Source organism: Adelges cooleyi, unplaced genomic scaffold (assembly GCF_023614345.1).
Source record: "Adelges cooleyi isolate 19-005CV unplaced genomic scaffold, UGA_ACOO_1.1 ACOO_flye_CR_arks_rails_tigmint_CR_PRNA_23, whole genome shotgun sequence".
In the NCBI taxonomy this organism is placed as follows: Eukaryota; Metazoa; Arthropoda; class Insecta; order Hemiptera; family Adelgidae; genus Adelges; species Adelges cooleyi.
In genome coordinates, this window is record NW_026095893.1 from 7,649,064 (window position 1) to 7,675,662 (window position 26,599).

Genomic DNA, 26,599 nt, shown 5'->3' on the forward strand with positions numbered 1-26,599 from the left:
TAATTCCTAAAAAAAAACGCTAGTAATTTTTGATCATTTAGTAACTGCAATATTTCATATTATATTTATTGTAAGCAATATTATTGTAGGCACTAGGCAATAGTTATTACTTATTAACTAAAAACCGTAAGTGCTTAACATTTTTTTTCAGCAGTACTCTAATGGCTAATTTTTTATTATAGAGTTAAATCTATTAACGGACTCTCTACAACATAATTCCTTTTTTTTATTTTATGACAGTAAAGATGCTATGTTTTAAGATGATTTAATCTAAAAAGTAAAAACAAATACTTTAACATTATGCAATTTTTGAAGGCTCTGTTTAGCAGTTTAAAATACTCTATTAACTATATTTTATTAGTAAGTTAATATTATAGTAATATTATAATAATAATACAATAAAATTAGTATTATATTAATACTGCAGTATTTGTATACGTAATTAAATATTTTATAAAAAAAACCTTTTTGGTCTTTTTTAAACAACTCCAACTTTCAAAAAAATAAACATTTTTGAAAATGTATTTTTTTTTTAGAGAGTGTATTATTTAGATGTGATATAATAGATGTTATTATATCAATAATGTGTTTGTGGTTCTTACTAACAAGTTTAAATAAAATATTCAACTTGTTATTATTGTTTTTTTAGTATAATTAATAAATAGCAAATTTACAACATAAAATAACAAATAATATATAAAATAATAATAATATATAAAAACATTTGCAAAAAAATATGTATATAATATGTACGAAAGTATATAAAATAATATTAGTTTTTTTCACACAAATTGACAATACGTTTTATTATATTCAGATTCGTTGCCGCAGTCTTCTAGTTCATCACAAATTTTCAAAATGTTTACACATCGGCCATTTCTGAAACGCAAAAAAATGATCATTATATATTTTCCATTATTGTTCATACCAACAATTTTAAACCGATTAATTCGCTTCGAACAACAACCAACGATACAAGTAAATTTGAAATAAATTATATGTCTATGTGTACAGCTGGTGATAAATGCGGGCTAATTCAACAGCAAAATTATTATAGTAACGTTCAAAAATAATGTTTTTTCAGATTTAAAAACAATCTAAATCAGTAGCGCGTTTCTAAAACTCCATAGTACTTAAACGATTCAAATCACCTGCAGTCCCTCACGCAAACTTTGGCCACGTTCATTCATTTCCTCTCAATGACCTACATACGGGTTTTCTTAATGACATCAGCCCACTATTTCATTTCACATCTTATATCAATACCATTGTTATTTTACAAAACCCAATAGAACTGCCAGCGGCATTGTTCTTAATTTTCATCCGAGTTTCTTTGCCCGTCACTATGTCCTTACCCACTAACCATTAGGCACTCCAGTCTCAACACACTTTTATGATCCTAGGTATCCTCCTACCGACTACCGTTTACTCTAACATTGTCTTATCTGTTAAACTATCAATTTTTTATGTTATCACAAGCAAACATAAATCCAAACCGTACAGTACTTTATTCTCTCTTCTATCACACAACATACACTGTACACACGAATTTACAATAAATTGTGTTTCGCTTTTGGTACTTCATACATTTACTACTCAGCAATTACACATTTGCTACTACATTAAGTCGCGTGGTGTACAATTAAATGACTAACTATTGTCAGAGTTGGTAATATCCCTTTATTTGTAAAAATCACGACCCAATTAATTTTTTTGGGTATTCATTAACCCTGCAAACCCTATATTTTTGGGTAAATACCAAACATATTATGCTGGGCCAACTTTTGACTTTTGTACTTGTGATTTTTGTACATAAAGTGTTACTTCTATCGCAATTATGTGTAAGATTTAATTCAACTGTGTAATATGCATATGAAGCTAAACAAAGTTGTGCGCAACTGCCACCTTGAATCTCTTCTTAATTACTTTACTACGTGCCAATCAGTACAAAAACAAAAAAAAAGGTTGAATCTTTCGCGTGTCTACACTAGAGCAAAACAAAACTCGGGCAACCTTTGGCGTTTCTTCGCACTACCTGCAAGTTATCTCGTTATTCCTGCAGGGCCCGTCACATCCTATCGGTTCGTCCGACTTGTCCGTGCAGTCCGGATACGAATCGCAATATTGATGCAAGCTAACACACTCGTTGTTCGTGTTACATGCGAATTTACCCTCTTCGCAATCTAAACGTTAAAATCAATATTATCGACTCGTTACTTTAGATTTGACGAGTGACTAGAGCAACACCAAACGTTGATAAATGTACAAAATGTATAAGAAATCTTTTTTTTAAATTGTCAAACACGCAACGACGTGTTTAAAATTAATTATTGACATATTAAATATTGGACATCCCCCGAAAAAATGTTATTGTCTTATACACATAAATATTACTTGTGCACTAAAATAAGAACACTTACGGGTGCAGTTCATTTCGTCGTGGCCGTTCCAGCAGTCCAATATGCCGTCACACATTTTCGTCTTTGGCAAACACTGAGTGCTGCATTGAAAGTGCGTCTCGGGATTACATTCTACAAACATACATCAATTACATTTATTCCTTACTGTAATTTATTTAACGGGTGTGTTGAATGACGGAAAGGTGTCAATTTGGGCGACAGGCCAGATTGTGTAAAACTGTAGACAGGTTAGAAATCAGAGTGGTGTAAATTGAAGTGAGTTGCGGGCGTTGATTAAAGCAGATCAAAATCGAAAGCAAATAGTAGGTAGCCTAATTATGTTTGTTGAAATGCACGTGTGAAATAGCACTAACAGTAGGAGGGTGTGAAAGTATAGTTTCTGAAACGGAGAAGCTGTGCCGGATAGATCATTCGGTTATGAAGATAAAGAGACAGAATAAGGGTAGACGATTATTTTACAGTAGAATTTCTCAGTAGTAGTTTTTCTATAAATCCAAATAATTTAAGAGGCCCTACAAAATAAAATAAATTAAATGACTTTATATTAACTTCCAAAGGTAGATTGAACAAAAACTAATTTAAAATGATTCTTCCAGATGGTTAAAAGTATTTATCAAGTTGGATACGCCGTTCTCACCCTACGAATTGTCATTTTATAATTTTGTATCGGCTCATGAATTTAAATGTATATAATAATCGTCAACTACACTGATGACCCTTTATACGTAAGGTCTGTCGTTACATGCAATATAATGGTATATAATAATGATAATGAGATAAGTGATAACATATAAAACAATTTACAGATGATATGAGTAACAGTAGTTAAATAATATTAAGCTATCAGATTAAGAAATTTGGTATCAATGTTGGAGATTCTTTGTCGAGTGACCGTGATAGGGGTCGTTTTGGGATTCGGTTGAGTTGGGTTGAATTGAGTTGCATGTAACCAGGCCAGGAGATCGTTAGAAACGACAGTTTGGCCGCCAAATCTATTCAAAAAACCTAACCGGTTGGTTTAGAGTGTCCTTCTCGTTGTTGGGTTTTTAAGGAATCTCCTTCTCGTGGACCGTTGGCTAAGTGCTAGCAGGTGGACTAAACCTGCCGACCGCGATTAATTAAAGTGAGGGCCAGCTCTAGTACCTGAGACCACCAAGCACAGACTCAATTAAGAGCCCGCGAGCCCCCCTCCCCACCACGACAAGGTGAGTTCCACTGATGACCATTGATTTGTCACTACTAGTTTCCCATTACACATACTGAAATGCTTAAGTTTACACGACAGTTTGTTCAGAACAGGTGGACCGATTCTGTTCGAGTAGTTTATTCAAATTATTTTTGTAAATTGTGAATCTAGTTGTTCGTTAATGTTACATCGTTAGGTACCCTTCGCTTCCGATATTTTAAAAACAGTCCCAGATGGAATCTATAATGTAAAGAGTACTCACCACAATCTTTTTCGTCGGACTGATCCAAGCATTCGTAAGTACCGTTGCATCTGGACTTGTCGGGTATGCATATGCGGTTACCGCATTCAAATTCGTTTTTGGAACATGACGACGTATCCACACAACTGTTGGTTTAAATTATATGTTGTTCGATTAGGTTGAAATTAAAAATAAAGATATTATACGATCGCAGCGTGTTACATTATTATAATTTAATGGCCAAGCGACGGACGATAAGGAAAATTACGTGATTTATTTTTTATGTAATACTGAAAATAATTAATTCGTGTAATAAAACAAGACTGAAAAAGAAAGCGACATCCGTAAATTACCGGTGACCGGTCGGTGAGGAAAGAAATAAAAAAATTGATTACAATTTACAAATCAATCGGTCCAGATGAAGGTGCCGACGAATATCTTCGGGAAACCAGTTTCGCTCTAGTGTTATTATTTTACCCATTTTTTTTTTTATATTCAAACTAATGTAATAATAGTAATTAGACGGCTACTGCCGCGATAGAAACGTTTAAATTAGTCCCCGATGGTATGTGGAAAAAAGGAAGATAAAACATATTAATTTATTTTTCGATTATTCGAACAGTTATTAATATTTTTATTATCATTCCGTATAAGATACAAATATTTTTTAATCAACTCTCTTCTTACGTGTATGCGTTCCTGTGTATGTTTTGGCAGTATTGCGTGTTTACTCCGCAATGGCCTCCGCAACCGGTCAGGTCTTTGATGTCTAAGCTCGGCAAACACTGCAGAATTCCTTCATCTCGGTTCGCCAAACATACCTCGTCTTCTTTGCACTCGTCGCAAATCCAATTGTCTTCCACTGAAATTATATGTAATTTACATTGTATTAAACAAATTAAAACCGAGAGAATTATATCAACCCGTTTATTAATATTTAACGGCCATAATAATTATATTCTAAACTATAGTAATACTAAAATATGCGTGTCTATAAATTATTAAAGTCTTATATATTATAACGATGAAGACAACATGACGTATACCGTTCAGAAAGACAAGTATTCACTTACCGTTTTCGGTGACTTTGTTGGTAGGCGCTTGCTCTACAATGGGTTTGTTCGTGGAGGTGGATACTGGCGGCGGCACAGTGAAGTATTCGTCCAGATCCGAGTTTTGTGACAAGTATATCCTGCAAGGCATCAAGTCCAAGTCACTCTTGTTGCCAGGTATGAGTAAACATCGGTCGACACTAGTGGGCTCCCGAGTATCCCGGGTCAGACACTTCCTTGTCCTGGTGGCCACGTAATCACCCGGATCCTCGCATCCGCTCCACTCGGACCATTCGGTCCACACGCCCAATTCTCCGCTCACTGCAATCAATTATAAATAATAAACGCCGTTGCAATGAAGTATAGTTTATGTCATTACCCCTGTGACGATGCTCACCTTGGAATCCGATTGACTGCACGTCGACGCTGTAATTTCCCAGCCAGGTGTGTCCATGCTGAATTCGAAGAGTTTTCAAAAAAGCGATGCCGATCTGACCGATACCGATGGCTGACTCGGGTTCTTGTAAGAATTTTATCTCGCACTGAGCCTGAACGCCTTTAGAATGACCGGGACTCAGGTCGGTTACTTCACAACCGTCGTACCACAGAAATAGTTCACTGTTTCTGAACGTTTCGTCCAGCTATATAAAACGAGCCACGTTAAAGAAATATGTTCTTGAACGATGAAAACCAATATTCCAAACCGAAAGTTACCTGAGCGGTTATGTGGGCGCTTAAAGCCAAAAATTCCGTAGAATTTCTATTCACAAAGCCAATCGTGTACGGAATGTTTGTAATCTGGAACTCTCCTTCTACGACCAATGGGATTTTATCTTTGTGTGGGACTAAAAAAAAATAAACGACAAAATAAAAAAATGTTTAAAAGCCATGTTTAACGTGCGGTTAGGGTTACATGTTCACTATTACTCGGACCCCCAGATTAGTGGTTTGGAATGTTAAAGAGATTTACATGTCTGTACCGTATACCTCAAGATTAGTGGTAACCGTACCTAATAATTGTTGTACGAGGTGCATAACTATAAATTCAAGTTAATCCAAATGACCGAAACGACCAAAAATCATCGGTCGCCTGTATCTAAAAAAAACCCAGACTGCTATAATTCCTTTTTTTGTCGGAGAACATTTTTGAAACAAATAATACAAATTTTTAGTCAGGTTTTTTTACACCAATGACTTTAGTCTAGTAAACCTATAATTAAGGTATTTATTCTGCAAACGAATAACCTGACATAACTCAGCCAGCCGAATGCCGATTCGATGTAAATAATGAACATGCCTGGAGAGATATGTTAACGTTTTCAACTCATCGTGATATCTAGAAAAGGCGCATATCTACCGGATGGCGCATGATGCGCTAATAGACCCGCGCAGAATACGATGACGAATTAAGCAAAAGTAAAAAACCAGCGTTCACACAATCGTCGGTGACGTTTCAAAAACGCTAATCTATTAATAACGAATCGACTGACATGACGGGTACCTAATTCGAAGTTAAACCCTGACTTGGTCGGCCGTATCTTATATTTTTCTTCGTAGATGAACGACCGTGTACCTCCCTGAATGAACAGCTAATAATAACGATTCGTAAAACCCCATATTGTTTTCACGGTCAATTTCGTTCCGTCAATGGTATCATCGGTTGAATTACAGAAATAACAATGAAGAATGAATAGAAAAAAATCAAATTCGGCATTCAGTCTACCATTACACGCGGTACAAACGACGTATTAAAAAGATGTTATCGCAACGTTTCCAGGCGCGTACCGTTCTATGCGTTGTGTACAACACACAATCGAACGATCAATCTACCTGGATATACCAGCACAACTGCAGTGTATACCTCTATACCATGTGTGGTGCTTTATTATTATTATTTTCTTTGTGCGTTTCAGTCAAAATCGAATTATAGTTTATACCGAACACTGTCGCGTACAATATAACTACTACAGGGGGGGGGGGGGGTGCAGATTATGCAACACGAGAGTAGGTATAGGTTACAATAAAAATAATCGTAATCATGAAACATAGTATTATTATCATCTCAATGACGTGGTGTACCTTGTACTCGAGTGATGTACAGCAGTATGCTGGTGGCTAGACATATGAGGGCGGCGAAGAACAGGAAAGTGTACAGGGCGAACATGTTGGTGTGGCACATGGTCCTGGGTGGCGAATTGCACTTATGCAAATGCGGTATGTCCGAAGGCGGTTGCCAGCAGGTACACCTCTTGGCCGGTTCTCGGGCAGCGGCCGGTTGGAATGCGCCCGGCGTGGGCGTAATCACGGTGGTGCCGTAAGCGCGTGGGTCGTAGATGGTGGACACCGCGGTGCCTCCGCTGGCCGCCACGTTGTCTTTACCGGACAATAGCCTTGCGGCCAGGCACTCATTGGCCATGCGCTGCCCTTCCTCAGGGTTGTAAGCTGGGTTTTCCATGACGTCGTATTCCTTGTAGCTTCTCTGTGGACAAAATATTCAAAAATAAAAAAACCTTTTACCGCCGACTTAACAAACATACAGCAATAATAACAACATGCCCAGAGCCCACTACGGATCAATTTCCTTGGATTAGGATAGCTTTACATCACAAAAGGAACGTATCTAAGGTTTTTTATAGACATATTAAGGTCAGTGAGAAACTGTTCTCGGTTGACATTGTGCAGTAGCAACTGTTTACTAACTGAATACCGTTACATTCTATTTAATATTATTATTATTATTTGATTTGGTAGAAGAAAGAAAGGAGTTAAGATTATTTTTAAATGTTTCCTGTATTCAGTCTTAAACTCCCGAGTCCTGGATACGCCACCGGCCACTTCTCATAAATATACTAGTATATTAATATATTAGTAGTACTATAATAAATATACTAGTATATTTAATCTATAGTTTTACGCCATAGCAATTCTTGTCTTCTTTAGATCATTATCAAAATTTGACTTTAAAAATGTAAAAATTTACAAATATTCAACGTAGGCATTACGCTTCTTCAGATAAATAAATGGAAAAAGTTATTCGTAGGATCCAAAGTAAACATGGTAAGACGTTCAAAACAGCGTTCGCTATCAAAATCAAATCATCGGGGATCGATCAGCAAAAATTGAAATTGTTTTGTCAAACTTTTGCCATAACTCAAAGAATAATAACATTAAACGTTTTATAAATAGAAAAAATTAATAATTGTTCACCTAAAAATAAGTCGACAAATATAAAATGGCTAAATATTGCCTATATCCCTTGCCTCTTAATAAATAGCTCTTTCAAATCCCTTTAACCTAGTACTACTTGTTATTTTTACAGTGATATTTTTTTATTTATATTTTTTTTTTTGTGTCTACCCGGAATATTTTTTAAACGGCTAAAATCCCATTTCTTTACGTAGCAAGTATGTAGATCAGAAATTCTACCTTGAGGCTTAAAGGTACTTTATTGAGCAAAAGTTTAAAAGTTCACACCTACTCCCTTAAAATCACAAAGTGCCCAAAAAACTAAATATTTTTAACTACCGGTGCTTTTTTTTTTTTGAGCTGTACACAAATTGATAATCAAATTTGTTTGCTTTGGTTCTCTGACAATTAGTAAATTTTTTTTTAAAAAAAAAAGGTTGCCCGAAGTTTGTAACTTTAAAATAAATTGTCTTTTACCGCAACCTCCCATAACCTTTCGACGAATGAATTGATTACTTTGCGTCAACGTGAGCGAGGGAGTTAAATAACATTTCCATCGCTAGGAGCTATCGAACCAACTCGAAAAATGTCATTCTCAAATACATCCCGGTTGTTCTGTTTCCCATGGAGTGACGGTTGTATACTTTATCCCATGTAAGAAAGATGGTGCGCAGAAACCAAAAGGCATTACTTTCATATGCGCTTCTTGGGCAGCCAGGAGTACCGCGTTTTGGATTTTGCGCTCTACCTTTATTATATGGGATAGAGTATTCAGTATTCAGGTTACACGGCGCCAGCTCGGTGACTTTTTTTTTTAACAGGTAAACCTATTCATTGAACGGAATACAACACACGCGTGATGCACCGCACCGGTATTGGACGCCGGAGGCAATGAGTATTATTGTTATTTATTTTTAATTTTTTTATTTTTCCACCGGACACGTCGCATAATATATTTATTAATATGTTTTCGTTTTGTCCGGTGATCGATATGAATGAAACATCAAACGACGCCATTGTAGAGTTTATTATCATTATTATTATTTTCAATGGATCATTAAATCGTGCTTTGCTCAAGCCGTGTATATAGATAGAAAAAATAAAACATGTGTTGTCGACCGGTGTGCGCCGGCATATATAATAATAATAATAACGATAGTAAATATGGAATTTTTCACGTGGGTGTGTGAGAGACTGTTCCAACGAAAACATTAGATACGTATTTAATACAGGTACGGGTATATTATACACCTAAGTAAGAATGAGCCCACACGTCGCAGGTACGCATTATAATAATATAAACGTTGTCTATGCGGCCAATGGTACACGGGGATTTGCATAAATAACACATTTAACGGAGTCAATATATTATACACACAGTCACACACACACAATAAACAGAGTGATATTGTATGTTTTACGTTTAATAGTTTTTTTTTCTCCTCGGCTGTAGTTAAAATTATGTATTTAAGATATTATATCCATTCGTTAAGTGCACCGGTACAGGGAACACGTTTTAACTTGGGAAACTAAAAAATTACCCTCGACGTACCATTAAGTATGAACACGAGAATAATATGAGAAAAAAATCTACTTCATTAGTCGTTCGCATATATTCTGTCGAGTGTCGACCGACGATGGTATATAATATATTTAATAAACGTGTATTAACTTTATCGAACCTGCCAAGTGCCAACATAGCACGATGACACTGTATCAATATGCGACGTGTCCCGCCTTGTTTATGGAAAACCACTTGAAATATTCTGAACCGAAAAATACATTTCCCTAACTCACAAGACATATTATACAACATTAGAAGGTATAATAGTACATAATAGTGAGGAGAGAGGCCTAAATAACATAACATTAATTTAATTATAAAATGATAAAACAGAATTAATACACTGATCAATAAGTGCTGTAGGTAGGAAAATGCGGTATAAATTAGGATCTGCCAATTTTATAAATAATGTCAATCGAGTATTATATTATTAAAAAGCTCAAATCCCATACATGTTAGGTTGTCTTATGAGAAAGCAGACTGTCCAGTGTCGATGCCTTGCACGGTAATTCAATTACTAATATTGTTAACTAAATAATTAGATTGTATAAACTGAAGGTTGGCGACGGCTCATAATGACTTCAAAAGGAAATGTGGACTTTATCTCGACAACAATAACGCGTATATATTATAACGCACGTGTAGAAAGTATTGTACAGTTTAACCGTTACCGTCGATCGAGTGTATGTGTGCTAAAGTATTTTGTATTATACTATGCTAAGTAATCATCACTTTCATTGTGTGTCCGTTAAGTAGAAAGACGTGTAAAATACGGTGTGAACGGGCACATACAATGGGTGTACATTTTCACATGTTATTCGGGTAACTTTTTAAATATTATTATAAGGCGCTATCGTCTGTATGTGTGTGTAAAGTGGAAACCAACCGGGCCGTTATGTAACACATAAGCCATTGGATCCTCGTCATCAAAAGTCTTAACATGATATATTATTAGCGTTATGATTATAATTTAGAAATCTATACCTATATAGATTATATTATTATACGGAATAACTTCCTGCACGAGTGACCTACCACCCCTACCGCGTCTTCGAGTAATCACAGGAAAACTAATTAACCACCCAGTAATTACACGGGCAAACGCGCATACTCGTTATGATTATTTGAAAATATACAGCGGAGATGGACGTAATCGAAACTAAGTGCGTATAGTAGTCGTAGTGTACTTATTATTATTAAAAAAATATTCGAGTACCGTGTAATTTGTAAACAATAATAATAAACTAATTGATTTTCTATTATTACTGCTACAACTGTTGTTGCTACCCGTGTACTAGTCACGACGGGATCAAACACAACACAGTCGACAAAACAAATACACAAGTCATCACATCATAATAATAATGGTAATAAGAAGCCTTCGCGTTTTTGATTTCCTCTGTTAAAAAAAAATAATAATTTTTATATTGATCGATCAAAGTGTAGTATACACATCGAATAGATAAAAAAACGAGCACCTCTCCACAACTCTCTCCATAACTCAAATCGGACCCGATGCTTATTGCTAATAGCTGCAGTAGTCGTAAATGGCTAAAGTACTTGAAAATTTGACGGTAAGGGCTGCTGCTTGACAACGTGACAAGTCATTTTCTTGAACCATCACTAAGATGCCCTTCGGATTTCAAAGAAAATTAGATACAATTATGTTTTTATTACCTGCTACAAAACATTTTTTCTATGAAATAAAAAACAAATTGGACCAAACAATAATAATAAATAGCAGTCGGTACAACCTCTTACTATTTTTAAGATTTTAAGACTTAGAAAAAAATTATTAAATAAAAATCGAGCCACGTAGGAAGCTGTGGCTTTAAAAATACATTTTTATTTTTTCTATTAAAATAAAATGTCAAGAACCGTAAATAATATTTAAAGCAAATAGGTCTTAGACGCTCAGGTAGGCCATACCACTGTTATTCTCTTGGTATATGCAGTAGGTACCCACCTATTTTCACAAGTATTCATCGTTGGACCCAATAGTCCATGCACAATATAAATAATACAATTTTAAGATGCCGACAACGTATTACGATAACGCTGTACACTTCCTATCTTTTGTACTAACTACAAAATGTTTATGAAAATAATGTTTTTTAATAAATCACTCACAGATATCATTGAATTAAACTGCCGTTTTCCATCAAATTAGGACTCATTTTCTCAGCCATGTGACTGATGAACAGACCAATATATGAATTTCGATTATGGTAATGTAACAGAACGTTTATTTTTGAGTAAGTATCTACCTATTTTCAGTTGATAAATTAATTAAGTCTTATATTTATAAGATGGATTTTTAAGTCTTTTTCTTATAAAAATAAAAATTTCCTTGCCAAATAATGTCAGCACGGATTCCTTTTATGTATTATCACGATGTAGAATGCATACTAAATGACACATAATACCAATAAATATTCATGTGATGCCAATGTCAAACGTGTCACGTCCCCCAGGGCTCTGCGCAGTGCACAAGTTACAACCGTGCTGTTGTTTCGATCAAAAGACAGAAAATCAATTATCGCTTTAATATTTAACATGCGATTCCGTTCCACCTGCAGGCTATTATCTACACAACACATGGTTCATGCGTGCGCCGCGCCATGAGAATAGCACACGGTAATGTTTTTAGTTTTGTTTTATATTTATATATAATAACAATAATGCATTTTTTTTCTACAATTACCCAGGTATTAACCGTCGAGACCATCGACGGCTCGAAATAAAGTTTGTCGAATTACAGACTGACGAGTTGGTAACTGTACTTGACAATCCAGCGTTTCCGTTTGCCCGGAAAATTACACAGGCATAGGTCATTACACGTTGTATTTAATTATATTCTCACAAATTACGAGCAAATCGTTAGTGTACTACATTAGGTTGCTGTTTGAATACCCCTTTTTTTGTTATAATGGATGACCAACGACGATTTAGAAGAATTTCAAACAAAACGGGGTTTATTGTCCCGACAAGGTCACAGCATAATTTCGAAATTAAGATGCGATGACGTCAGACGCTAATGAACATATTTGGTGGGGGGGGGAGGGCACTACCCCCCTACCAAGTGGTTGCGAGTAACCACTAGCAACAAAAATGATAACACAACGTAATTTTGCATTGAAAATAATCCCATGAGTGTATTAAAAAAGACCCAAATTTACTAGAGTAAAACTCCAAGATAATAAAACCGATAATTAGTTTTGAGTTTTTGCGATGTCCCACTAAACTACTAAAATCTAGTCTTGCTAAACGACAGTGTTTCTACGGTTAAGTTAATCACTAGTTTAAAAAAGAATAAACCACTTACGGCTGGAGTTTGGAATTGGGGTCCATTATAATATATTTCAATAATTTCTAAAATAACCAAGTACTAACGTGTTAATCTATGAAAAAATTACCGACTTACGGTCTATCAGACCACGCATACTTGATTGAAATGTACGAATTATGATCTAACAAATATTAAATACTTTTTATTTAATATAAAGTAAAAAAAGTAAATTGAAAACAAATATTTGATGCGGTCTGACAAGTTAAGGGTTTACACTATTTTAACGAGGTGAAGACCATTACAACAATTATACAGTGAAAACCAAAATAAATGAATGATGATCACTTAAAAATTGTATGCTGCTGTATACCAGTGTGGGTTTTCCATCCAACTTAATAATTCAATTGGATTAATAGGAAACGTTGTTTGAAAGTTATAACAGATGATCTATATAAGAATGAGTATTGAAAGTCATTAATTTATGGTACACCAAGTGTGAGCTATTATTTTTAATTGTGTAAAACTGACAAAGATAAAATAAATTATAAGTTAAGATTTTATAATAACTGCTAAGCCGAATACTTTTTTAGTACTTATATTGTTAGTATTGTGTTAAACTATGACTTTTCAAATAACACCATTAGGTTTAAACGTATAAAATAAAGTACTATTGCCTTTAACTTTAAGAGTATCTATTACCTTAACTTTCTACTCGGTAAGTGTAATAGTCTTGACAAAATCACATTGGAGAATATAAACTCCAACCCCCCCCCCCCCAAAAAAAACTTTGAGTTTCCAAAAATGTAGCAACCACGCTAGGCATTTCTCCATTTTTTACTATTATTCTATGACCGGGAGGTCAAGTATGGAGGGATCAATTGGGCTAAGTAACGCTAATGCAAAATCAATGAGGACCTGGTGGTAACCGGACAAACTTACCTAGGCGAACATTAGGTAAGATGAGGACTTCCGGTATGTCGGGACTGGATTCCTCCAAAGTCAGCGATAGTTATTTAAATATAATATCTATGGAATATTTTACGGGGGTAAGTTGCATGATTCAGTGATAACCAATTGATATGACACAATATCAGTGTTTTTTAATTTTAGCTCGAAAATTAACGTCTAGACTCTAGGGCATAACGAGACTGTTCCATTTTGTCCCTTTTACATTTTAATTATTAAAATATTTTTTAACGTAGTTTATAAATAATAATTAAATTAACTGTATGTTAAATGAATTAGGTATATTAGGCAAGTTATGAACTTTGTAGGTGTCTTGTCTGACCTCAGGTTCTCCTATGTGCATTGTTTAATAAATAACACTGAATATGACTTTTGATCGATGAGCGTGACCTTTAGGTTTAAAAAAACCAACAACAATGATTTATTATTTTTGTGAGAAAATAAATTACATTTGTCGTTTACATTTTCCCCGGTTAACCCTTTTGCGGTAAAATTATATTCGAGCTCATTACAATCGGCGACCGAGGTCGATCGACGAGAGGTCTAAGGACTTTGTACACAGCATACCAAAGTTGTACTTAAGTATATTATGTAAATATCCGTGTTTTATCGGGCATACGTGGTCGTTATCGGTCCAAAGCAAATGCACTCTGGTGCCCACCGACCGTGCTAGTTAACGTTAATTAATTACCGAGCAAGTAATAATCGGTCACGCTTTCCACGGATTTTGCTTGCGATGTGTGCCTTATACATATTATATTTTCATCAGCGCCAATCAGATTATAAGTACAAAACGTACAACTTACAAGTTCTAAGCACTAACACACATATGTAGGTACAGAGTAGGTTGATAATTAAAATACAATAATCATCTTCTTACTTTTTTCAGGTCTTCGAAAGTCGCTAAATATCTTAAAACGGCATACGTCTTTCGGATGTTTCTCTCATCATTTGATAAATACAAACATATGTATATTATTTTAAATTTAAAAAACAATACAACCGACTACGTTCATCAAACACCACACGATCGATATGAAACTCGCGTATACAACTGGAAGTCACTGTTTGAATATTATATTATTGCGACGGACGAACGGTACCTATTATTTTATTATTTAAAATCACCCGACAGTGGAATGCAAAACGCCGGTATGTGTGCGTGCGAGACACGGTGCGGACTGCGGCGGGATGTTGTGGGTCGTGAGCGAAATTAACAACTGAACCATTGACTAGCGGCTGGTTACCAAACGGGCACCGGATGGAACTGCTGCAGCTCTTGCCCCTCCGTAGAATAGACGTATTAACGCGTTCCTAAATGCAACAAAACACCTGTGTGTAAAAACCTATATATATATATATATATAAGACGACGTCAACGACAAGCGGTACGCACACACCACCTGGCAACCCCACCGCTTACAGCATAGCCCATTGATGACGACAATACCTTTTATTATTACCTTTTTTCATTACTTCTTCTCCTCCTCGAGGCAACGTTCACCGACAGGTCGAGACGCGCGTCTAAGAATCACATCTAAGAAAACCGCGGTCCGCCACAACAGGCCGTGAAGTCTAATGAAAGTTTGAATTCTAACGTGCCAAAATTCGAATTCGAATACTTCTTCTCTCCGAGTGATTTACGGTTTGGTAACTCACGAAGGTTCTAAAGCGACCCAACTTACATAAATGAGACAGCAACTCGACAACGAAATAAGTATATTGTCTTGTAACTTTGGGCAGCCATTTATTGAGATTATGATGTGCGGAAGACAGAGCTAACGATTAAACTAATTGATAAGACATAACCCGGTTAATATTTAATTCACATGGGCATACATTTGTTGGCAGTCCGTTTATGCTTCCAATACAGTCGACACAGGTTTATCAAACCTATTAATTGTGTCGTTCCAGACTATGTAGCCGATCCAGATTCCAGTGTTTGTGTGCACAAATCTCAATTGTTATCGTTTGACTTGATCGCCTTGAGCAAGAGAGTAAAAACATTAAAACGCGATTGTCAATCAATCACAGCCAGACGACTTGGAATTTCAAATGGCGACTACTCCGATAAAATGCGACTGTACAAAACTGTTGCAAATTTAATCCTGTTGCAATACTACTACTCTTTTGTTTCAAAGAAAATATTTTAAATTATTTCGGACTCCGCGTTGCTAAGCTGAATTTTTAGAATAAACGACAATAGAATGTATAACTATTACTTGATTACTATTTAGTTTGTGATATTCACTGCTTAACTCTCTGTACAGTCGGATAAATTTATTTTTATAATTTTTCAAATGAAAATTTAAAATTAATTTGAAAAATAAATTATTCGGCATTTTTAGTTTCGGTACGGACCTAAGAAGGTATTGCTTAAAGATGGTGTGTTTTTTATTTTTGTGTCTGGACCGCTGAATCGATTTTTTCATGTAATAAGTCTACAGATCAAAAGTCATACCTGGAAGATACTTTATTAACTTAATAATAAAAGAAATTCACCCCCCCCCCTCCTTCAGAGTTTAAAAAAAAAACTTTATTTTCATTTTTATTGCTTGTTGTGATTTTGCCTACTGGTAAATAATTACTATTTAAATAAAACCAGAAATGAGGCATCTAGTTTCAAAAACAGCTAAGATATTTTGTAAACGCCTTTTTTTTATTATTGAATACCAAATATAGATTACAACTAACTCAAACTGTGTTGGGAAAATCTTAGTTGGTTTTAAAATCGCCCGTCTGAAGAAATGATTTGTTCATCTAGAAAAAAGTTTAAGCAGCTTATGGTTATATATTTAGTAAATAAATTAATATTTAAAACTAATACACTAGCGCGTATACGTATTTCGGTAGTAATGTTGTCATCTGCAGTGCTAACGACAGACTGATCATAGAGTGTATTATTTTTTTAGTTAAGGGATTAATTATTAATTTCTTTACTAACCTTTTTGTCGTTTGTGAAAATTTTCAAAAATTGCTTATAGCTGGTTTTGAAACTAGATGCCTCAAATAAAAAGACCTAACCTAATCACAGTTGTAAAAACATTGGTTTAGAATACAATCATGGGCGCCTGTTTTAGTTTGCTTACTACCCATCGCAATTAGTAGTTCGTACCGTCACGTCGCACATATGTCGAATTATTTTATTTTATATTTACCTTAACCATGTTAGATTATTATGTAAAAGTTCATGACTGTAGTTTTTTTTCACATGTCAACGCGCGCTACTACTATTAAATTCAACTAGTTTTGTTTTAGTTAAAATACAATTTAAAATTGAGCCTTTTTTTAAAGATGAATTCTATACAAGATGGTAAGAAGATTTTATTTATGTTTACACATCTAAATTTTTACAAATAGTTATAGATATATATGGAATATTGATAAAGGAAATTAATTATTATATTTTGAATCTCAAATTTGTTTTTGAAGCAAAACTCTTATCGACTCTTAAAATAAAATTACATATATTTTATAGAAAATTTTCCAAGGAATAAAATAAGTTATATTTCATTCACTACTTTTGGCGTTTTAAATAGAAATCGTAAGATTTAAACTAAAAGAACAATTAAAAATTAAACAAAATTTCGTTTTACTTTTTAGAAACAACTCGTTTATTTTTGTATCGAAAATTCTTGAAAAATTCAAATTATTCAATAGTATTATTTAACATCAAAGAACATTTTATCTAGAAGTTTAATATAACTTCTGACCCCATAATTACAAACATTGGTTTAGACTATAAAAATGTGAAAATGATTAGCCGGAAGAAGTAGAGTCAATGTTTTTAAACAATTAACGAAGACAATTCTGAGTAATATGTTATAACTTATAAGTAGTATATTCGTCACTGTTATATACAAAAAAATTTCAATAAACCCTTAACCAAAAAAATAATATTCTATAGCTGAACCTCAATCTGTTATATAAACTAATGATGGTAACATTGCTACCGTAATATGTATATAATGTAAATGCTATTAAGGATTTATATAAATATTTTATAATATATAACCACAAGTGCTGCTTAAGTTTTCTCTATATCGATATGTTATATGTTACATTAACATTGAATTTTTAGTATACAAATATCATAATGCAAGTAATTAAACTAATACCGTTGTTAAAAAATGAATTGTATCTTAAAAATGTTTTCGTTGAATAAGAAAATTCCGTAAAGTAGAATGCGCGTGAAACCCCTCTATCCGCCGTTCCTATGTGCGTCGTCCGGTCTGAAAACACAATAATTAGTAAACAATAATTAATCGTAATTAGTCGTACAGGGGAAATATGAAGTAGCGAAGAAGCCGCAAAGACTAAGGCTGTCAGAGCCCAGAGGACCGAGCGGACGTACGGTGCGAACGGTGCCACACCGTCAGTCAGTCAGTCATAACACGCTACCCGATTTCCTGTGGTGTCCACCGGATGTTCTTTTGTGTCCCGTACCGACAACAGCGGCAAGCAGCAGCGGCAGCAGCAGCAGCCTCCCCCACCGCAGCCGCAGACGCGATTCATACAATATACGTGCGCGCCTTAATGTGTATAGTAATAATATGACTCGATGACTGCGGTGGTGGGCCTATCCGATTTCATCGGTGCGGAGAATCCGAAACTGATCATTAGGGTCCGCCGGATCGTGACCCGCCGTCCACCCCCCGTCCCGCGTACCACGTCGTCAATGGATCGCTAAACACACGCGGCCGCATCAGAAACAACGTTTTAAGCTGATTAGAAGAAAAAAAACCCGGGATGACGACGAGACGTGTCCGGGACAATGGTAGCGTCAAACGGGCGTTGGGACATTTTTTTTCTATATCATCAACAAACATACAAACCGTTTTCTATCGTTATTTATTTGTTTTCTTACGCGGCCCGCGCATTAATTTACGATATTAATATTGTGATAAAAAATATTCAAAACCGTTTGACGTACAGCCGCGCTATACATACATTGTATAGTGTATACTGTATACTCTTGTTCATTGTTGTTTCCATGAATGAGGCGATCGACAACGACAAAACGCATATTATTATCATTTATAATAACCCGTAGTTTTCACCGGCAACCTAATATTAACATCGTGTGTGCCTTTTAATCAGACCACCGGTGTCAGAAACACGAAGGGAAATTTAGCGCAAACGTGTGCGCACAATAAGGCCTATATTATAAGAACACAGAATAATGTCCGTGCGGTATAACTTCATAGCCCGCGCTGTACTTAAATATTACATGGATCAAATATTTCTACTCTATTGTACACAGGACGCGTCGAGTTTAAAGTTCTTAATAAGTAGGTAAAAACGGATGTACGTTATTATGGTTGTCGCCTCACATCTGAGTCCGCCTCGCGGGTAGAGCGTACAAAAAAAAAACATTTTCATATTAATCTATGGACGGAAGAGAGAGGACACCATTTTGATAAGCAATATTGAGATCACACAAAAATAAAAAGACATTTATCATCGAATAATAAAATGAGTCAATAGCATACCCAGTATTTCGAAATTGTGGGTAACCTCTAACGTACTCTACAGGCAACAAGTTACAATTTACAAGATGTTTATTATGAGTGTATCCAGAAATTCTTTAAATATTAAAACTAACGAAGCCTATATAGTATATACTGCTCTAATAAGATTATAACAAATTATTTATATTAGTAATTATTGAAGTCTCAAGTTTTTAATGAGGTGGCGTCCCAATTGTTAGTTGTTTTATCACCAAAACTACCACTGGACTCTAAATACAACGAACTTAATTAAGATGTCGGATGTCTTGTTTAACACTATAAATAATTCACTTTATTTTTAATTTCAGCCTGCGATAAGTCACGCTATATTTTGAATATTATAAATAACGAATTTGTTTGTATCACGCGCACGTGTAACATGAACGAAGACTTGTTCGCGCCATAGCATAATGTCACTTCCTCTTACACTATTATATCCCAAACCCCAGGAAAACGCTGACTTAAACATTTAATCAAGGCATTCGCCTGCTTTGGCGGCATATTTACATTTATTTACTACGGGTTAAAATTAATTTAAAAGAACACCCTCTCATTGGATGTTTTAAGTGGTGACCCGAGACTTTCTTTGGATAATCCTAGATGGCTGTTTATTGTTGACCATTGATGACTGACCATTTATTGTTATTTGATTTACAGACATCAAACTATACACAGCGCTGACCGCCTGTCATGGATTAATACTATTAAATTTAATGCATAAGCTGTTCCGGGACTATAAATGTAAAGGAAACCGCCCGAGATTAAATCAACGTCGGGTCGGTTAGCATGCACAAAGCGAACGAAGTCTGTCGATCCCATTGAGATGCTCTTAAAGTTACCGGTACGCATTTCATTCATGTGAACAATGTAGGCGATTTCAAGACGATAAGTACACCGTACAATAATATATAACAATAATAAATCGTTAAGTGAAAGTGCAATACTTAGTTGAACGGACGACGGCTTTTGTATTCTATAGGTACACTGTCACACATATTTTGCTAACCGTTTGATTGATAAAAAACAGTATACGGCAATACGACGAAAATGTTTGAAGTTTATATAATGATACATTGATAATTAGTTTGTACTAATTGAAAATCAATAGCAATACGCAACATTGTTTTGCATTGCCAGTCGACTTTATTAATTATTATTTAGCTCACATTTACATACATTTCTCCCCAATAGTTTCACATTAATGTCTGAATCGCGGTCTATTTCTAAACACCTTAGTAGTAGTACTGCATTCAATCCAAGTAGGTGACTCAAGTTTTTCTGTCACTAGCTCTATTTTCTCACTGGCTTATGTGTATGTGTGTGTTTAAATAGGTTTTATTCTACAAATAGACACCATTTTTTCAGAACTTATTAAAATAGCTGTAAACGTCCTGGAAAAATATATCAAAATTTCATAACCCAATTAAATATTAGCATCTCGCCTTGTGTCGACGAGTCAAGAGTTCGACAATCCTGCGATTGCAGCACAACGGGGTAGTGTAGGCATACTTCACAGTCTGAGACTGCAATAGTGATTAACGGTCCCATATTAAATTTACATTGGAATCGATGACGATATGCGGTCGCCTAACCGTCGTTTAAAAAAAATATTAATATTGCAAACTGCAAAGTTCAGTCCGAGAGTTCGGATGAATTTGATTAATAATCTTGTCGCTATAGTGCGAGAAGGTTTTTTTAACAGCAATACACAAAATAGATTTGATTTTCTAGCATTATCGCTACAGAGCGTAACGTGGTAGTGTTTTAGATACACGATGTCGTCGACACGATGAGAAAAATGTAAGAAGGCCGCTCAGCCACCGTGGCGTTCGGGGAGTCCGCTATGCTTCACGGTTCGAATCCCACGGACCAAAGAGATGCGGACTCTGAACCGGAGTTACATACAAGTTTATACATATATATATATACACACAAGTAAATATATAGGGACACACACACACAAACCTATATTGTATATCTCTTTGTTGCATCTCTCTCGCCTTGTGAATGAAATAATAAATAAAATGCATAGTAAACCAAACCGAAATTCAACTGCCTATCGCGTAAAACGACGGTCGAGTAAAAAAAAATTGTATTAAAACGAACCAAAAAAAAAAACGAATAAAAGTAACAATGCAGTCACAACGACCGAGGAGTTGATCTCCTTCCTCATTCAAAATTCCATAATGTCCTTTCCTCGTGTAGCCCGGAAAAGACTGATAAGTGATAATAAATTATACATACGGCAACAACAACACTTATGTATTATACAATTAATCACGTTCAATATTAATAGGTGTTAGCGTTTCACGCGGGGCACGCACTGTTAAGGTGTATATTTATGGATGAACTAAGGAGTGTTTGTGTTATTCTAAAACCTTAGTAGTCCCCACTCCCCATACATTTAGCTATCTCTACCAAATTTCAAACTTAACATCATACTATTATTATTTATATGACTAGTCTCAGGATTTTAGATCCGGTATTTATTTTTTATAGTAGTGTGTGGTAAACTGGGTGTTCTAAGATTAGATTTAGAGCACGTGATTGAGTTCAACCGGGAAAAAAAATCAAAATGACTTAGTATAATGTAATAATCGTTGAATAACACTGATCGTTGGTATAACGGGCAGGGTCCTTTTTATTTGAATATAAACGCGTTTCGGTTCAAGAGAGTATAATAAAATATTTAGAAAAATAAAATACAGATGTAAATAGATTAAAAATACATAATTTAGATTTAAAGTCACAAATTTGTATATATATATATTACAATTTGCCTGATTTTTTCTTTTAAAAAAATGGTCAAATTATATTATAGTAATTAATTAGTTTGTAGCATATTACTTAACAGTAGGGAGTATAGATTGTGTCATCGCCTTGCACTCAATTAACAGCAGCCTCAACTTGTAATTATTTATTATACTGTTAGTGTGTGTATAATAATTTGGTAATAAAGTTATAAAAATAAAATATTGCTTTTGCCTTTCGCAATGAGCATGAAACATACTATTAGTTTGGTGGTCTGAGGTCTGAGTAACGAGGAACACCAAAAATAGGTGGTGGTCGTCGTTATATGGTTACCACATTTTGCTGGAAAACTAAACTAAACTGAAGCGTTGTCACCCCTTGTACAAAATACTATATAACAGTATCCTTTTACCGCCATATGGCACACGGACCTCCACGTGTCCTTATGTATATTGTTACCTTACATGTTTGCAGCTTGCAGTCGCCCTTCTTATAATTACACAAAACGCGTGTAAACACTATAAATCATGACCTTTTTTTACCAAGTAAAGCCTGACAGTCTTGAAACATTGCTAGAACGAGAGTTTGTACCTAATCGACGAAACGACAGACATATAACGCCATGCCAGACGTGTTAGGTATACTATGTGTAATATACTATATTATGTTATAATTTATAAGACACCGGTTAAGTATATTGCAATAAATTATATTTAATAATAATATATTTACATATACAACGTGAAAGCCTATAAGTTAAATGATATTGATAAGTGTAATTTAGTGTATATATGATTACCGCTATGTATAAGTTTACCACCATCGATAATAATACACCCGGTAGGAGAATAAAATATGACATTAGTCCATGAAATTAAGAAATCCTTTAATGATTAGTATTTTTTTTTTTATTGTATAAAATTGTTGTATTTTAGAGAAGAAAAAGTATTTTTAATAAAATAAAATTCGAAATGCTGTTTTAGCAACTACCACAACATCAGTGGCTATTTGGTCATAATTAAATATTAATACAAATAGTATCTGAACATATAATTATTATACAGTATCAATATTAAATGTTAAACAAAATGTGTTACAAGTATAATAGAAGACCATTTTTTACTTATATAAAAACCCCCTAGCTATTTTCTGCGATCCACAGTCCTGAGTCAGCCAAATCAGTTCTCAACAGGGACGTTTTTATTATACATAATATGTTATAGGTTTTAAGACATTCTACGTCGTCTTACATTTACAAAACACAAAATCGACCAAGATGCATTAATGTTATGCAAATAAACATGATGGGAATATAACCACTTGACGGTTTTTGCGGCTTCTCGTACATAACTAGGTATATAGTATTGTAAATGTGATCCTAAGACGTCGGTCGGTACGTGACTGGGAAAAAACACTATTCGAATTTTGATAATAAATTACCCGATGAAATATGCATCACAGCATTGAGTGAATAATACTTTTCAACTTTTCAATTAATGATATTTATCTTTAAGAATTCTAAAATTTTAAATAATTGCACAACTTAATAACTAACATGAGGGACAATACAAATGAGGCGAAGAACCCGATTTTGTAAATGCATGGTTATTTTTAAATAAAACAACTAAACATTTTCTTTTCTATTTTTAAACATAATAATTGTAGACTAAAAAGTTGGTTTTAATAAATGTTTATACGATACTTTCGTAAAAAAAATTAATTATTTGTTAGTATAGTCCTTTAAAATTTGTTTAATCAATATATTGCCATTTTAACAATTTTAATTTTATAATATATATAGTATTGTGTATTGTATAATCAATAACCATCATGTGCACAAAACCATGTAAAACAAATAATATTTAATTAATTTATACTCACCATACCTGGAGTTAGCACACAAGTATCAGTACATCTCCTCTTTTTTGGTGATTTTTACCTTCTCCGTGACTTATTTCTTCGACATTGAGTTCATTTTATAGCATAATGGTTACCTTTGTTTCAGTTGTGGCATGATTTATGCTGGACGTTCTTTCTTTGCATGCCACTTCCCACATCTACAATTGAACATTTCATTAAAATTAAATGAATCACTTCTTGCATTATTTTTCATACTTAGTTATTTTTTTCAAACATTTAGGTGACATGTTTGATGCTGCTTTGTTCTTTTTTGGTTTTTCGTCTCTTCACAACGTGTTAACTTCCATAATTGTGTCACTTTTCATTATTCAGGCTTAACTGTTTAAGTTCTCTTGCAATATTTACATATTTCCTTTTCTTTATCTAGTATTAGATAAGTGTTAGATTTACAGTCCCCTCTATTATGTGTAATATCTATAGACTAAAGCTATCTCGGGCCCTAGTTTCACGTCCAACATTTATTAATCAAAATCCCTGCATTTTATGGTAATATTATTCCAATATTTTTATGATAATCGACTAAACCTAATTTATATTATGTTACTCAAAAATTAACGCGTCATTTGATGTCAAATACATTCTGGCGATTTCACTTGTTCATACAGTAGGTATACGTGTAAGGAATATCTCGCATGACTCACCGGAATAACATAATATTATTTTACTAGTCATAGCTGTATCGAGTGCAATCGAGTTGACTAATGCTGTCGGAGCTTGTATTTGAAATTTATAACATTTACACTGGAACCGATTATTAATTTTATTAAAAGAAACTACTTGTTTGTTTTTTCGAGGTACGCAAGGCGACGTTTGAATGACATACAATGTAATAAATAATTATGAAGTACTTATCGATTTGTCCACGTACTACTGATCTTCATTCCGTCTCTACCGAAATCATCCAGGTGTGACGTTATTTTATAAAAAATCTATTACCCCATAAAATTCTAATAAAAATTGCTAAACTATGGGCTTTTATAAAACTGGACCGGCGAAAAATAAAAAAAATAAAATCCCTAGTCCTCAGTGGATAATTTACAAAAAAAAAAATGATTAACGTAAGTTAGAATACCGAAAATGGTAAGATCCGATACTGGTTGACATTTGGCGAAGGCCGAATAGATCCAAGGGGGCCAATAATATCGGTTCATCTGTTAGCCGTTTTCGGTGAACATAGTAAAATACCCTGAAAATGCCTAATCCTTTTTGGTCGATTTCCTATATATTCAACGCGTCCTTATCCTTGTCAGCGATATATTATTTGTACTTTGGCTAACGACAGCCATTTTTGGTTAGCTCTTGAGACTAGATGAGTTAATAAGTTCAAGAAGAACAACAACAAATTATTTCAGTTACAAATAAACTTTTAATTATCCATAAGCATTGTGTTTAATTTGTATTATATATACTAACGCCTTGTCAGCATATGATAAACATTTAAAGTACAAAGTGACATATTATACATTTTTGATTTTGTCAAACTTGTTTTTATCCCAATCATTCAACTTTGTGTTTAACGAAACTTAGAATTCACTATTATAAATTACTGATGTCATTCTGATTCGTTGAGTTAATAATTTTTTGTTCGCCAAAGCGGGGGATTTTTTTAATTTTTATTATTAACCTTTAGAAACAATTAGTAGTAATATAATAATTTTTTGGAAGTCATTTTCCAGTTTGGAGAAAATTTTTAATAATCAGCGAAATCGTCATCCTGCACTTATCTTTATTCTATTCACCTTTTCTTCAGACAAAATCAGCTTAACTTATTTGGATTTCGATGGTCAGGCATAGTGGTGTACGGGTGAAGATGACAAGAAAAATGTGTAACGTTCCTCCGTATATATATATATATATATATATATAAGGACATAATATAGGTTTCGCAACGTCATAATAAAAATAGTGTGAAACGTGTCAACCGGTAATATAATAATAAGAATAATATTGTAGAATGTGAGCGACACAATGAAAACGGTTCGTGGAATATACGTGATTTTTGTGAATGGAATCGACTGCCCCTACAACACTATAATACATTATGTACTTAGTGTGTGTACGCAGATGATTCTGCCGGTTTGTGGACTGGGGCGACCGTTTCCAGGATAGGTAGTGTTGTTATTATTATTACCAGAGGAATGTGCGCCTCCTGATCCCTCAGAACTGTACACACACACACACACACACACACATACTATATAGTCTGTACAATAAAAATATGGAAACGTGTAAATTGTCGGCGGCACGACTGAGAGGCTTTAAAGGCGAGGGCGAGTACCGTGGTGGTGGTGCAAAAGAATATACAATATAATATGCCGTACAAATAGTTTTCTGGAGGTCCTAATGACGGTGTGTGCGGTCGGTCGGTACGGGGAAAGATAGAGAGAGAGAGAGAGAGAGAAGAGACTTGTGTGCAGCAAGCAGAGGGTCGAACCCTTCGTCAAATAGACCATGCACGCACGCACGTACCCGAAGAAGTGGAAAAAAAAGGTACAGAATAAATTTAGACCGGTT

The 26,599-nt window shown here is 34.5% G+C and overlaps 1 protein-coding gene across 2 annotated transcripts; it reads right to left on the minus strand.

Moving 5' to 3' along the window:
- Positions 1–685: 685 nt before the first annotated feature.
- Positions 686–15,170, minus strand: LOC126836070 (low-density lipoprotein receptor-related protein 1B). Of its 2 annotated transcripts, XM_050569067.1 has the most exons (10): positions 14,785–15,170; positions 6,979–7,378; positions 5,614–5,744; positions 5,297–5,540; positions 4,921–5,220; positions 4,535–4,709; positions 3,869–3,993; positions 2,421–2,531; positions 2,036–2,183; positions 686–879 (listed from the first exon to the last, which is right to left on the minus strand). In XM_050569067.1, exons 2-10 carry the CDS (start codon positions 7,352–7,354, stop codon positions 783–785), a joined length of 1,707 nt encoding a protein of 568 aa, XP_050425024.1. In that variant the 5' UTR covers positions 7,355–7,378; positions 14,785–15,170; the 3' UTR covers positions 686–782. The 2 variants fall into 2 exon arrangements, with proteins under 2 accessions (XP_050425024.1, XP_050425023.1); XM_050569066.1 differs by lacking the exon at positions 2,036–2,183 and having other exon boundaries at positions 698–879; positions 14,785–15,162.
- Positions 15,171–26,599: the final 11,429 nt, after the last annotated feature.